Here is a 16,922-nt window from a genome sequence, read left to right on the forward strand (position 1 = left end):
AGCATTTAATTATAAACATTTTTGAAACACACGCACACAAACACGTACACACACGCACAGACACACACGCACATGATGCATGTGATGATAGGCGGAGAATCTTCTTGCATTTGAAGGCGGTCACCGCAACAGCAGGACCAGGCGCCTTAACCATTACACCAACATTTTGAAGCAAACTTCATTGCTGTAACGTTGTTGAATACGAATTTTCATTGAATAAAATGTTTAGCTGCAATAAAAAGTATTTTTCTGTTGAAAAAATGAAAGAAAAACAACTAAGTTGTCGTTACATTATGAATTAATAAGTGAATACTACTCAAAAATATACTATGATTCGTTTTTAATCAAATACTAATACTACTACAAAAAAAACTAACCGGTATATCTGTGCAGTCGAACCTTGTTTCTGCTAAGCCGAACACGCACCATTAGGATATCAATAATCTGTCAATTAAAAAAAATATTTTTTAATTGCACTAAATGAACCATTTCAATTATTCATTTCGTCACAACGTTTGAAAACCTTTGAAACTCAGCAAATTGTAAAGGCGATTGTTTGCTTATTTCAAAGGTAAAAATGTTTTTGATGTTGTCCATGTTACTAGTATCTTACTATTTTTACTAGTGTAGTATTGGTATCAGTATCAGTAATGCAGCAGTAACACTACTCTTATTAGTAATAGTAATGATAATAGTGATCAGATGAACATGTCTTCAACTGCGTTTTAATTGTGAGAGTTTCAATTTTATCCAAAGCATTGCCGTAGTATGTAATTTTATTTCTCATCTTGTTTTTTGTTTTGTGCGTGTCTGTCTGTGTTGTGTGTGCGTACGTGTGCGTACGTGTGTGTACGTGTCTTGAAAGAATAAATTTGCTATCGTAGTAAATTTGTGCTAAGCTAATTTTTCTTATTAAGGTGAACTTTTTAAATCATTTTATCTATTTTTGTTTTGTTCAGTAAAAGTACTTAATTCTAAAAGATTTTAAATATTATATAGTTTAAAATTACGGATAGTCATGGCGTTTATAATAGTTCAATCCTAATGTAATGTTGTCACTATTTGCCCATTACAATTATTTCTTGATTATTTACCAGCGGTATCGACGACATCAAAGTAACCTCAACGATAATTGCTCAATTAACTTCCAACTCAATTAACTTCCAGCTCAATTAACTTCCAACTCAATTAACTTCCAACCCAATTAACTTCCAACTCAATTAACTTCCAACTCAATTAACTTCCAACTGTTCAAGTGCAAACTTCTTATTGAAACGCGCCGAACGAACCTGCCACTCAATTATTCATCACGTCAGTCGGATATAAAAATTTTGAAATAAAAATTTTTTTACACCTGTATAACAAACACTCCTGGTAAGTGGAAACAACATCAACAACAAACACGAAACTAAACATATTTCATGAAACTCAGAGCCATTTGTAGAGTTTCTCTCTCTTTCCCTCTCTCCCTTTCTCTTTTTCTCTCTATGTTTAAAATCAAATGTACCTTGAAACATCACAGCACAACAACACACAAAACCAAAAAACATTCGATAAGACTCAAGTCATCCGTCGAGTGTCTCTTTCATTTTTATCTCTTTTTCTCACTCTCTTTCTCTTCATTTTATGTTTTTCTCTCTCCCTCTCCATGTTTCTCCGCTTTCAAACAACACAACAACAAACAAAACCAAAATTTTTCAAAGAAACTCAAAGTCCCTAGTTGTTCATAGGCTGGAATCTTTTGGCATTTAAACCTGGTCACTGCGACAGCAATGTCAGACATTTTAACCACTTCACCAGCTCGTAAACCCTCTGTATACCTCTGAAGTACCAAAGAATCAGTCGTCCATGATGGGCACTTTTGGGAACTTTGTGCTTTGAAACGGAAAATTTTCATATTTTCACACTCATTCAACCGGCTAAATTATTCATCTCGTCAAAATTTAAAAATTTGGTTAGACAATTAAATCTCGAAACAATACGTTTTGACTGGAGTATGGCGATATTTGTTATTTTATTATTTTATTATTTTATTATTTTATGACGCACATTGCTTGTAGGGATGTGCTGTTACTTTTTATACTCTATCTGAAAAGTATTTTTAAAATCTTTCAGCACAAATATTACCGATACTTGATAATAGTAATCAGTTACTACAATTTAGTGACTCATTGCCATGAAATCTTACTAAATTCAATCTTAATACTTCGATGGATGTTAACTTTCACGTCATAGGTGCTTTATTTCAATTCTTACTCTCAATTTCGGCAAGAAAATATATTTCGTTTCGTTTCGTTCAGATTTACCCAATGATCATTTAACTGTATTATTTTCTATGTAAAGTGGACACTTTTTACAAAGTTGAAACATAATAAAATAAATAATAGATGATAGTATGCGTTCGGTTGGAATAAGATTTTCTCAGTGTACAATCAATCATATGAAGAATCCATAGATACAAAATGGGTAATCTTCAATTTGTAACTTCCAAAAATAGTAAACTATGTTAATTACTAATTGAAATACTTTATCTTGTAACTAAAACTACTAATTTTAAACAGCAATCTGAGTAGATTTTGGTAACAATTTACATTTCTAAGCAATCAGATTACAATAACTACTAACGAAGCAATTTTATGCAAGTAAAAAGTTTATACTAACTAATTACCCAGATTTGAAGGTAGTCAAATTAGTATTTCTACAAACTTTTTCAAGTTCTAAAAACTACCAATTACTTAGTTTTTTCCAGAAGTAGTCAGATTGCAAAACAGAGTAGCATATCTCGTTACTTTATCGCGTTATTGTCGCATCAACCACTCATCGCCGTGCATTTGCTGAGTGCCACATGCGAACGAGTTTCAAACAAACATACAAATAAAACGAACGACAAATCTAGATACAAACAACAAATAAAAACAAACAACATACCTAGATACAAAACAAAGAAAAACAAAACATACCCAAGGTGAAAAAACTTTTAATGACGTGTGCATTCACTATTTAAGATTAAGTATTTTCTATTTCAAATAATTTCACGTGAAACTTTCAATTTTGGTTGGAATTTTGATTTTGAAAAAAATCATTTTAAGTGGCGTGATTTTCAATTGAAAGAAAAAAGATTTACCCCATCGTAAAAATAGCAACTCGTTCGTAATTGGTTAGAGGAGCAACTGAAGAACCAATGAGCGGCGTTGGTATGGCGACCCTCTGTTTACTGAAATTTTAGATAAATTGAGAAGTGGATGGGTGCTTTTCATTTAGAGGAAATGATTTTAGAATTGGTGCGAGAATGTGTCATCTGGTGCTGGCAATATAATAAAAGGCATGTACGGGTAAACCCTAATTGTGGTGCAAAAACTGTTAACTAGATTGTTGAGACCTGAGAGATTTTTATTTAATTTTAGTGTGAAAATATTTATACAAAATTCTCATTTAAATTTAATGAGATCATCTAACCAACAAAAAAATGACTAATTTAATCTCTAAAGATTAACCCGTCAAAAAAATTTTAGAGCAAAATCATCTACTCGAAAATTTTATTTCATAAAAACTTAAAATAACAAAACAATGTATATTTTTGTGATAATTTTTTTGCTAACAATATCACCCGCATTTTCAACTTCGCTGGTGAGCCTACCAGACAAAAATTACCATTCCCATAAGGATGCAAGTGGCAATTCCATCTGCTTCACGACTGGGCTCATCCAGGAACTCAACAACATCCGATCACTCGTTGAGTGTTCACTCAGATGCTCGCAATTTAATTTTGGGAAATATAATAGCAGTAATGTTTGTACGGAGTTTAATTTGATCGTTGATGCCGGCCATAAGAATAATAAGACGTGTCAGTTGTTTGGGTACCTGTGTGAGAAAACTTATGGAAGAAGTTATTGTGTTGGCTTTGAGGTTACTAGTTTTGATGGATTTTTTGTCAATATTTTATTTCGTTTTGTTCTATTTTGATCAATTAATATTATTTTCAGCCTATTTTTTTTTTATTTATTTTCAATTATTTCATAATTTTAATAATGAAAGATTTTGTTCGTATCATAGGATGTTGATGCAAAGGAGCTTATGAGTTAGTATGATATTACAAATTATTCTACAAAATCCAATAACTCATTATAAAGTTTACCTGATAAAGTACCAATTCGTTATTACAATTATTATTTTTTACTTTTGAATTTTTCAGAAAAGTCTGCAACAAAAAAGAAGGTTGAATAGCATTAACCCACCAGAAACATTGCATGTGATAGCCGGGAATCTGCTTGCATTCAAACTCGGTCACCGCGACATCAGTAACAGGCATCATAACCATTACACCAACGCGCTAATACGTAACAGGCCTATATTCCGTTTTAATATGTTATATACTAACATTTCATTGAAACAGAGCCTCTATATGTCAACATCAACAGTTCGAAATGCAACTTCCCATTCACATACAACGGTGGATTGTTCTATGCTTGCTCCAACCAACTGCCCGGATTTTGCAATTCTCACGGATCTCCCATGTGCATCACTGAAAACAGGATCTTAGCCATTTGCCAAAATCCGTTCGGTACGCAGTTAAAAACTGTTTATTATTTTACAAAATTTTAAGTGATCTTAGTCAAAGTTTGAACTTTTGTTTTATAAATGGCTGTGGTACGTGGTACGTACGTTTTACTCTAGCTTGTACTATGCTAAACTATCAAAAATTGATGTAAAAATAGGTAAGAAATGTAGATCTTGTGAAAGCGTTTAACCAAAAAGTTACCTAAAGCAAATAAGCTCACCTACATCGTTAATCACCACAAATAAATTAAATTTTCACACAAACGCCAATACAGATTTCACTGCGACCAACACAACCACCAAACTCTCAATTCCAAATTCTGGATTGCCCCCAACAGTTCTGTCTGTCAACGGGTGGATCGTCATTGTGCAAAGAGTTAATGGCGACCAGAGCTTTTATCGAAACTGGGCAACTTACAAGGTAATGTGGTTATTTTCGTAGCACAAGTCTCAATTTTTATTAGCTTTTTCAAAATTATATCCACATATTTATATGAAATAATAATCAAATGATTTTAAGAATCTGTCGCAATTAATTTGAAATAATTATTTGAATTTGTTACGAGGAAATAATTAATTTTTGATAATATTTTCTTATAAATTTGCAATCATTATAATAATTTTCTAGGCGGGGTTTGGAACGTACAACGTTAATTTCTGGTTAGGGCTTGAAAATGTGTACCAACTGACCAAATCCGCCAACTACAGATTGAGATTCGAAGTCCTCGTTAATGGATCATGGATGTCAGATGAATATGACAGCTTTAGCGTAAGATTTCCTTTCTACATTCATAGTTAATTTCATCAATTTAGCCTTCAGTCAATTCCGATTGTTTTATGTTCTAGCTTGACTCTGAAGCAAACGATTACGCAATTCATGTTTTGGGCTACAGCGGTGACAACTGGGATGTTTTAAATCAGGATAGAGGAGGTGGGCATTTTCAAAATGGAATAGGATTTGCTACTGCTGATCACGGTACTAGATGTACCGATCACTTTTCTGGAAACTGGTTTAATTATTGCCACACTGCTAACGTTTTTGCAGTCTATGGAGATAAGTACATGTACAGGACGGCGAAATTTGATTGGAGTCCAGTGACCTACTGCAGAATGATGATCAAATTGAATTGAATCACCTAAACATGCGCGTTAATTTAACATGTAACTCTAGTCAAAAGCAGTACAAAACTAACTTGCAATTATGATTTTATTATATTTAATCTCAATTCAGTTTTTTGAAAATTTTTAATTTTAATCTATTGTCGATTTATATGCACTAGAAACTTATACCCATGCACCCTAAAATTTTAATGATACAATTTTTACCAAATAACTAATCAAACGTTAATACAAAGTACTATTTTTAAAAAATTTGAAACATCTCAAGTGTTTAGTTAATTTATGACAACAAATCCAAACACATTGGAAAGAAACAGGAAAATATGACTATGTCCCAATGCGATAAGTAACTATTTCAACCTCAGTGCTCTACTTGCCGAGCGCAAACTAACACGCACGCATCAAACGCATAAATGGGAATCTGGATGCAGTTGAAGCCGGTCTCTCTGCCCTCTAACTATGCTGTCACCTGCATGAACATGCACACAAATACATATTTTAATACACTTGAATTTGTATATGTACAATATATAAATACAAATTTTAAAATGTATATACGTAGAGAGAGAGAGAGAGAATGAGAGAGAGAGAATGAAAGTAAGAGAAGAAGGAAGAAAGGCATACACATACCTGTTAATATACCATGTAATTTGAAGAAAAAAATATATGTAGTTATTATTTTCACTATATTACCGCTGTCCTGCAAATGAGATTTGTCAGGTGACTTGAAGATGAGCAACTTCTTGAAGAAGCGAGCCCTGTCTCCAAGGATGGTGTTCAATTATTCATAAGAAACTAATCAATGGCGGCTGGAGATATGACGATGACGTGGCTTGCAAGTGTAGTTTAAATAGATTATGTTGGAAGATTTGTTGACGTGCCTCGTTACGGTGTTGTGCTAACAACAAAACAACCTTCTATTAAGTAGTCAAAATTGAATTAAGTTCGAACAATCTTTCGACAATTTTAAATTTTTTATAAAATGATTTCGTTTGTATTTTTCAAACCTTTGTTACTTTGACCTTATCAGTCAACTTGTTAGTATCAGCAGGTGCAGCAGCTGATAAGAAGTATGGAATGGTGGGAGAGCCAGACAATCCCATGTGTTTTGTTTCCCAACCAACCGCAGTACTAACCAACATACGATCCTTACTGGAATGTTCTACCAAATGTTCTCTTTATGTTTCTCCCACCGATGGTAACATCATTTGCAACGCATTCAACTACATATCCAACAATGCTAGTCATCCAGCTAAATATTGCCAACTGTTTCATTTCACTTGCGATGTTCATCACAAAATTGTTCTGAATAAAACTCATTGCCGGGGTTATAAGGTTAGTAGTTTGTTGTTTTTTTTTCAGCAAAAATCAACTTCTGATCATAAATTCTTCACACGTAAAATTATTGATATGAAACTTTTTGATTTTTGTAAATGTTTTGAATTATAAATGCAGGATGACGAAGCTCAACTGGCAATAGATGAGATGAAATGTTTCGTTTTGCTTAAAATCAAAATTTTTATTACAATTATTTTGCTCTCTGCTAAAGATCATTCGTATTCTTCCTATTTGAAAGTTTTGGTTTGTTGGTTTGTTTCGAGTAATGAACGATCAAGCTTAAAATATTTAAATGTTATTTTAATAATTGTAATTTATTTTTTTAAATTTTACTAATTATTTTGAAAAAGCGACCATTACCTTCCTGACCCCGAGCAAATCCTGCAACTTCCCATTCATCTTCAACGGTGGGTTTTTCTACTCTTGTTCCAACTCACTACCTGGCATCAGCAATCCTTGTGCTCTCTACATGTGTCTCACTGCTGACAGGCAGTTGTCCATCTGTCTTGGTGATCAAGGTTTTTGATACATTTCATCATTCATAAGAATCATTGGTTACAATTTGTCAGATATATTTCTTAAGAATTGTAGCATTTAATGACGGGAACATTTGATTTCACCCAAATAAAAATGTTTTTATTTATAATTCGAAACAGCCTACAGCGCTGTTAACAAAACAGTTTCGTTGTACATTCCAACGTTTGCCAACTCAACTCCTGTCACGTCTGTCAATGGATGGATTGTCATTCAGCAGAGGATTGATGGCTCGCAGAGTTTCAACCAAACTTGGAGCACGTACAAGGTATGCGCTGGATATGATTTGAACTTCTCGTGCTAAAAATGTTATTTTCTGCAGTCCGGATTTGGAATCTACTACAGAAACTTCTGGTTGGGCTTGGAGAAGATGCACCAGTTAACGACATCGGCTGATTATAGGTTGAGACTTGAAATTCTTATCAGTGGTAAATGGTACTCCGATGAATATGATCATTTCAAGGTTTTTTTTATTTTGCATTTATGTTATATTCCAGAATTAATTTGAAGATATTGTTTCATCAAATAAATCTCATAACCACATATACACCGTTATTTTTTCTACTGAATATATTTCAAAATTTATTATTTAATGTTTGAATTTTTTTTAAATTTCCACAAATCGAATGGAGCGGGATGGTTCTTGGTCCTGCTATTGCGGTGACCAGGTTCGAACGCAGACAGATCCCTGACCACCACATGCATCTTGTAGTTGATGCCTTCATTCACGTGTGTTCACGTGCCTTGTTTGTTCGAGTGTTTTATTGACACCTCTGAAAATTAACAAAGATTATTTTTTTAACAATTATATGGAAATTAAATAATAGTAATATCAATACTACTTACATTACTACTATCACTACTACTATTACTAACACTATTACTACTAATACTACAACAACAACTACTAGTACTACTACTACTACTACTACTACTATTGCAGTTCATATTACGATTTATTTTGATTTATTTATTTAAAGACATAACCTAGAGCCTTAGTTTGTTGGGCACGCAATAGAACATAACTTATAAAAATTAAAATCGAACAGAAATTGAATCATATAGTTCCATTTGTTTCAAACGGGATCAAACAAGAATTATTATAGAAAAATTTGGTCATGCAGTTCTACCTGTTACGTAATTACAAACCAAATATTTATAATGTTTAAAAGATTAAGCAGTACTACCACTGCTGATTATATTACTATTCATTTTTATTTATTTATTTAAAGACATAACTCAAAGCCTTGGCTTGTTGGGCGCGCAATGGGTTTCAAACGGGATCAAACAAGAATTATTATATAAAAGTTCAATCGTATAATTCTATTTATTACGTAATTACAAACCAAATATCTATAATGTCTAAAAGATTATGCAGATCTTAAGTCATTTTGCAATGTATTCCACCACTTTAAAATCGAAATAACCGGACCAAGTAGTTTAGCCCTTCATAATGGTAAATTATAACAGTTAATATATTTGAATAATCTAGTCTATTTGTTACTTCTTCATGTCCTGACAAAATTTTATTAGCTTTATTAGCATTTAAATGAAGTTTTTTTGTAATCAGCCAAGTAGTAGTATTACTACTACTACTGCTACTAATACTACTATCTCCAATAATAATAATAATGGGAACGCCTTTTTATTTTCATCTTAAAAACATAGATGAAAATGAAAGAAACAATAATTGTCAATGATAATCAAAATTCAAAAAATATATGTATATGGTAAAATGTCATAAAATAATCTCCGAAGCTCGTCATCTTATGAAATGAATGATTACCGCGAGAGCTGATTAATCTAAAATGGTTCATTTAATTTGCATTTCTATCACAGTAAATACTATATGACAACAAAATTGCTGCATAAATAAGGCTGTCGATAAATTCATCAGTCCATATTAAAATAATGAGAAACAAATCAAAAGTATTAAAACAACTTAAAGGGAATATTTCAAATGTAATAATTATAACGTTAGAGTGTTTATAACTATCGGTCAAATTATTTTGCAAATTATGGGAGTACTTCGCCATTTTATAGTCCTTTGATTTCATAAAGTTTGTTTCATTGGCAAACCGTGAGCTCCAGGATTTCAATGTTGCTATCGCAAAGCAATGCGAGGTCGGGACGTAGCGTCTTGAAGAGGCAGGATAGTGGCTGATATTTATCTTGATCCGCGTCTGCATATATGGAGACATCAGGGCCTGCGCATGATTTCAACCTGTCTGATATTATTGAGAGAATTTGTTGTAACGTGTTGAAAATCGCTTCAGCGCCGACGCCGCGCCACAATTCGATAAAACGTGTTTGTTTGTTTGGCAATCACTGCATAGAGGACATTGTGCAGTGGATGATTTTCCCCATCTTTTGAAGGTTGAAGTTGTTTGGATTAAATTTATCAAAATGTGAATGTCCTGTATGGTACAATTAGGTTCTTTTATACATCATTTCCCCTCACCTACAGCCGGATGATGATGAAGCGTAACGTGTGAGGGGCATGTTTCTTACGATTATTCATCTCATATATCCTACTTTTTTAGATCCTTCAAATTATTTCGAATATTTCGTGCAAGCTTTACATCTGTGAATCTATTCAACAGTTAACCATCGATTCGTGCAGTAGCAAACTTTTTATAGCAACCATGCTTTTCCACCGTGAAATTTGTGCAACCTGTGTGGTGTTTGAGGGTGTGCGAGTCAACTGCGACTCCTTCATTCATCATCCTCACACTCCTGACACTGGTTCCAACTCTCTGAACATTTTTTAAAATTTTGCTTCACAGTTTTACTTTAGATATCATCTTTCACTAACTGCTCAATGAAAATCAGTCGGTGTAATTGTTTTTTCAGTGAAATTTTTCTATATTAATTGTTTAAAATATAATGAAAGGTAATATCAAATTTTTGCATTATCGTGGCTGAGCAGAAAATAACGTTGTAGTTTGCTGAGTTGCAAGGCAGGAGGTTTTATAATTAGCAAGTTGTATAATTGGCAAGCTTCATAGTTGTCGAGTTTCTTTGCATCACTAACAGTTGCGAATCAGTTTTACATTTTTTGAAACTTTTAACCCTTTCTGGGGTCGGATGAAAAGTCAGGCAAAATTTTCCGATTTCGACCGACTCCGATTTCAACACTGCTTCTCTCAGCGAAAAAGTTGTGCAACTTTTAACTTTTTATTTCATTTAAACTTAATGAGAATACAAAAATGGAACGAAGACGATTAATATTTATGTTTAGATGCTTTCAGTAATCAATGTGATTGAGTAATTAATGTGATTGAGTAATTAATGTGATTGAGTAATTAATGTGATTGAGTAATTAATGTGATTGAGTAATTAATGTGATTGAGTAATTTATGCGATTGAGTAATTAATTTGATTCAATAATTAATGTGATTCAGTAATTAATGTGATTCGGTAATTAATGTGACTCAGTATTTAATGTGATTCTGTAATTAATGTGACTCAGTATTTAATGTGATTCAGTAATTAATGTGATTCTGTAATTAATGTGATTCAGTAATTAATGTGTTTCTGTAATTAATGTGATTCAGTATTTAATGTGATTCTGTAATTAATGTGATTCAGTATTTAATGTGATTCTGTAATTAATGTATATTCATTAGATCGAAACATTTTAATATCATTATATTATATCTTTAGCATTTAATTATAAACATTTTTGAAACATTTCTCATTATAAGAACATTGCTTAATATAAATAATTTCAAATATTTTACGATCGTCATCATTGTGACGTGTTTTTGCTTTATTATCAGTAGTTTAATAATATTTTTAACTCGCTCATAAATATTTTCAAGATGTCTCAACAACACACACACAAACACGTACCCACACGCACGTACACACACGCACATGATGCATGTGATGATAGGCGGAGAATCTTCTTGCATTTGAAGGCGGTCACCGCAACAGCAGGACCAGGCGCCTTAACCATTACACCAACATTTTGAAGCAAACTTCATTGCTGTAACGTTTGAATACGAATTTTCATTGAATAAAATGTTTAGCTGCAATAAAAAGTATTTTTCTGTTGAAAAAAATGAAAGAAAAACAACTAAGTTGTCGTTACATTATGAATTAATAAGTGAATACTACTCAAAAATATACTATGATTCGTTTTTAATCAAATACTAATACTACTACAAAAAAAAATATCCGGTATATCTTGGCAGTCGAACCTTGTCTCCGCTAAGCCGAACACGCACCATTAGGATATCAATAATCTGTTAATTAAATAAAATAACTTTTTAATTGCACTAAATGAACCATTTCAATTATTCATTTCGTCACAACGTTTGAAAACCTTTGAAACTCAGCAAATTGTAAAGGCGATTGTTTGCTTATTTCAAAGGTAAAAATGTTTTTGATGTTGTCCATGTTACTAGTATCTTACTATTTTTACTAGTGTAGTATTAGTATCAGTATCAGTAATGCAGCAGTAACACTACTCTTATTAGTAATAGTAATGATAATAGTGATCAGATGAACATGTCTTCAACTGCGTTTTTATTTTAAAAGTTTCAATTTTACCCAAAGCATTGCCGTAGTATGTAATTTTATTTCTCATCTTGTTTTTTGTTTTGTGCGTGTCTGTCTGTGTTGTGTTGTGTGTGTGTACGTGTGTGTACGTGTGTGTACGTGTGTGTACGTGTCTTGAAAGAATAAATTTGCTATCGTAGTAAATTTATGCTAAGCTAATTTTTCATATTAAGGTGAACTTTTTAAATCATTTTATCTATTTTTGTTTTGTTCAGTAAAAGTACTTAATTCTAAAAGATTTTAAATATTATATAGTTTAAAATTACCGATAGTCATGGCGTTTATAATAGTTCAATCCTAATGTAATGTTGTCACTATTTGCCCATTACAATTATTTCTTGATTATTAATCAGCGGTATCGACGTCATCAAACCGCGCCAACACCAAGTCACCTCAACGATAATTGCTCATTTAACTTCCAACCCAATTAACTTCCAACTCAATTAACTTCCAACTTAATTAACTTCCAACCCAATTAACTTCCAACCCAATTAACTTCCAACTCAATTAACTTCCAACTCAATTAACTTCCAACCCAATTAACTTCCAACTCAATTAACTTCCAACTCAATTAACTTCCAGCTCAATTAACTTCCAACCCAATTAACTTCCAACTCAATTAACTTCCAACTCAATTAACTTCCAACCCAATTAACTTCCAACCCAATTAACTTCCAACTCAATTAACTTCCAACTCAATTAACTTCCAACTGTTCAAGTGCAAACTTCTTATTGAAACGCGCCGAACGAACCTGCCACTCAATTATTCATCACGTCAGTCGGATATAAAAATTTTGAAATAAAATTTTTTTTACACCTGTATAACAAACACTCCTGGTAAGTGGAAACAACATCAACAACAAACACGAAACTAAACATATTTCATGAAACTCAGAGCCATTTGTAGAGTTTCTCTCTCTTTCCCTCTCTCCCTTTCTCTTTTTCTCTCTATGTTTAAAATCAAATGTACCTGGAAACATAACAGCACAACAACACACAAAACCAAAAAACATTCGATAAGACTCAAGTCATCCGTCGAGTGTCTCTTTCATTTTTTTCTCTTTTTCTCACTCTCTTTCTCTTCATTTTATGTTTTTCTCTCTCCCTCTCCATGTTTCTCCGCTTTCAACAAACAAAAGTACCAAAGAATCAGTCGTCCATGATGGGCACTTTTGGGAACTTTGTACTTTGAAACGGAAAATTTTCATATTTTTTTTCTAATTACGATGCAATAGATAGATAGCAAATCTATCTTGAAAATATGATTAACTGAAAACATATATCACAGAAATCGAATGCAGTATTAGTAAAGTGGGTATATGCGTGAATGTGTGTTTGTGTTTATGTGTGTGTGTGTATATGTGTGTGTGTGTTTATGTGTTTGTCAATTTGTGAGTTGTGTGTGAAAAAAAATGTTTTACACACACACACACACATGGTCTAGGAAAATTACCTCTTGAATAATGAATAGAGCTAATACTGACCAAACATTAGCAGAAAATGTTTACATTTATAAGACAATTAGACTATGACAGGCAAGCTATTCAGTATAGTAAAAAGCAGGCAACAATGTAAAATGTTTGCAGATATTTTTGACATGAAAATATCATTAGTGATGTAAATGTTTCTTACAATTTTAACATTTGGAAGAAATTTGGCTGTTTGTTAAATGAATTTCGAAATAAATTCTCAATAAAGAAGCATTATGATTTCAGTTCTGTTACTTTTATTTAATAAACTAACGTGATAAATGTTCTTTGGAATTTAAAGAGCATTCGGAAAATTGAAAATGTTATTGATTGCAGTCCTTTTGATGACATTAGCAGCCGTTAAACATGCATCAGCAGTTGATAAGAAGTATGGAATGATAGGAGAGCCAGACAATCCCATGTGTTTTTCTTCCGAACCTACCACAGTCCTAACCAACATACGATCCTTACTGGAATGTTCTACCAAATGTTCTCATTATGTTTCTCCAACTAATGGTAACATCACTTGCAACGCATTCAACTACGTATCCAACAATGCTAGTCATCCAGCTAAGTACTGCCAACTGTTTCATTTCACTTGCGATGTTCATTACAAGATTGCTCTGAATAAAACACGCTGTCAAGCTTATGAGGCCAGTTTATTTTTTATTTTTTTTTTATTTATAAAAGATGAAATATTTGCCGGAGATGAACTTTTAATTTTAAAATTTATTAAATTTTTGAGTTTTCAAATGTAGGATGTTGCCGCCAGAGATGCTTTAGGTTGGTCCATTTTTTTTTATTTAAAGAATAAATCATTTAGATGTTAATTAATTAGTTAATTATCATCTGATTAATTTATTTTTATTTGTAATCTATCTTTTCACAATAATTTATGATAATTCATTAGTATTCATAATTCATGCAGCGTCCACACGCAATCTCACTCATGCGATCTGTAAGTTTGATTGTTTCTTTTTAATTAAAAAAATACTTCACCAATTAGAATATGCACCTCCCTCCTTCAATTTATAAAACATAAAAAAGAGCTTACAAAGTTTTTGAAGTATGGAAACACAGTTGAAATATTTAAATTGTAAGATGAAAAAAGATAAACAAAACTTTTGCGATTTAATTAACCTGATACATATTTCTTAAAAGTAAACAGTACGACCCTGAGCAAATCCTGCAACTTCCCATTCACCTTCAACGGTGGATTGTTCTACTCTTGTTCCAACTCACTGCCTGACATCAGCAATCCTTGTGCTCTCTACATGTGTCTCACTGATAACAGGCAGTTGTCTATCTGTCTTGATCCTCAAGGTTTGTTATGATATGACGCGTTCGTGTTGAAGACTATTTGTTCTGGTTTGGGAGAATAATTTTAGTTGTCATATAAAACAGCCTACAGCGCTGCCAATGAAACAATCCTGTTGAACATTCCAACGTTTGCCAACTCAACTCCTGTCACGTCTGTCAATGGATGGATTGTCATTCAGCAGAGGATTGATGGCTCGCAAAGTTTCAACCAAAATTGGAACACGTACAAGGTAAATTATTGTTTATGTCGTCAAAAAGATGTTTGTGAGATTTGTATACATTTTGAATTAGTCAGACCGTTTTTATGTTTTCCAAATGATTTCAAATTAAAATTTGACAGACTGGATTTGGAATCTACAACAAAAACTTCTGGTTTGGTTTGGAGAAGATGCATCGGTTAACGACATGGGCTGATTACAGGTTGAGATTTGAAGTGCTCATCAACGGTGTTTGGCACTCTGATGAATATGATCATTTCACGGTTGGTCAATTTGCCAAAACAAAAATTTTTAGAATTCCATGAACAACATTTAAAAAAATTCTTATTTAAATAAAAAATTAGAATGCACGTTCACATTTTTATTCGGTTTAACTGATCTTTTTCTCTATATTTTTCAAATACTATACCGTATCAAATAACTGCGTGTGGCGTGATGGCCCACTGGTTAAGGTCGCCTGGTGCTGTTTTGCAGTAACCGGGTTCGAATATGACAAAAAGATTCCCGCCTATCACATGCATCGTGGGCGATACGTCGTTTGGCATGCATTCATATACGATGTTTGTGGCGTGTTGCTAAATCCTCTGAAATTCGGAAGAGTGTAATTGACCTTTATCCTTCAACTATTTTTTTGATTCGCCAACAGCTAGAGTTTATATTAATCAAAGTTAATAAAAATTTCATAAAAATTAAAAATTTAAATTTCTAATTATAAGAAACAATCCAGAGATTAAACAATCCAGATCAATTCAGAACTGGAAAAATACTCCCTCTTCGTCTCGGGCTACATTGGAGATTATTGGGACGTTTTGAACTACCCGTCCAACCGCCAAAATGGGATGAAGTTTTCAACTCCAGATCAGGATAACGACGTGGCATCAACCAATTGTGCCCTGGAGCATTCAGCAGGAAACTGGTTCAATTGGTGTTATTGTCAAAACCTCAATCACGTGTATGGCTCGCAACAATTCAGTTACGGTTACTCTCCCACCGTCACCTACTGCAGAATGATGGTGAAGCGTAACGCGTAAGCAGCATGCTTGTAATGATCACTCATATCATATATTTTACTTTCTTAGATTAATTAAGCCGCAACAACTATTATATGCATATAAATGTATATCTGTCTTAGAAATACATACGTATGTACGTATCAAATAACTAACTATTATAGTATTCTATGTAGGGTAGATGAATATTTTCCACCAAATATTTTCTTTTCCAACGTAAAATTTATGCAACAAACTGTCTTTGTTGATGATGCTTCTAGAGAATGTTGAAAAGATAATTATTTTGAATGAAGGAATGCTTAGAATTGAATGAAAACTATTTAAACTCATGCTTTTTAAGAACATTCCGCTATTTTCAAAATGTGATTTGTACAACTTTTAATATTTCTTCATTTTAAAACATTTCCAATTATAACTTTTTGATTGACTACTGATTGTTGGATGGTGATGCTAAGTAATGTTCTCAGACAGCCTGGCAAATCAGATCATCCCATGATGGGTTTGATCTTGCAGTTGAAAATAATTGAATAAAATCTGATGGATGTTCATTACAGTTTTAACTTTTATTTTAAAGAGACATCTAGTTTACGAGTTTTATTTACATATTAACTTTTTTTATGCGTATTTATTCATTATGTTAAAACATTTTAATATCAAAATATTAAATTAGTAGTATTTAATTCTAAATATATTAAAAATATTTATGATTATAAGAACATGGCTGAATATAAATTTCATTTCAAATATATTTCAAGTCTGTCATTAATGTAGCGTTATTTGTGATGAAATGG

The 16,922-nt window shown here is 32.5% G+C and overlaps 2 protein-coding genes across 2 annotated transcripts; both read left to right on the plus strand.

Moving 5' to 3' along the window:
* Nucleotides 1–4,909: 4,909 nt before the first annotated feature.
* Nucleotides 4,910–8,056, plus strand: HELRODRAFT_81378 (hypothetical protein; the record flags this gene model as incomplete). The annotated part of the gene is made up of 2 exons (XM_009022106.1): nt 4,910–4,978; nt 7,871–8,056. Coding segments are annotated over 2 exons (255 nt in total), but the record flags the coding sequence as incomplete, so codon positions are not given.
* Nucleotides 8,057–15,067: 7,011 nt separating this feature from the next.
* HELRODRAFT_81270 (hypothetical protein) lies at nt 15,068–16,152 on the plus strand (the record flags this gene model as incomplete). The annotated part of the gene is made up of 3 exons (XM_009022107.1): nt 15,068–15,133; nt 15,244–15,384; nt 15,865–16,152. Coding segments are annotated over 3 exons (495 nt in total), but the record flags the coding sequence as incomplete, so codon positions are not given.
* Nucleotides 16,153–16,922: the final 770 nt, after the last annotated feature.

Source organism: Helobdella robusta (genome assembly GCF_000326865.2).
Source record: "Helobdella robusta unplaced genomic scaffold HELROscaffold_30, whole genome shotgun sequence".
In the NCBI taxonomy this organism is placed as follows: domain Eukaryota; kingdom Metazoa; phylum Annelida; class Clitellata; order Rhynchobdellida; family Glossiphoniidae; genus Helobdella; species Helobdella robusta.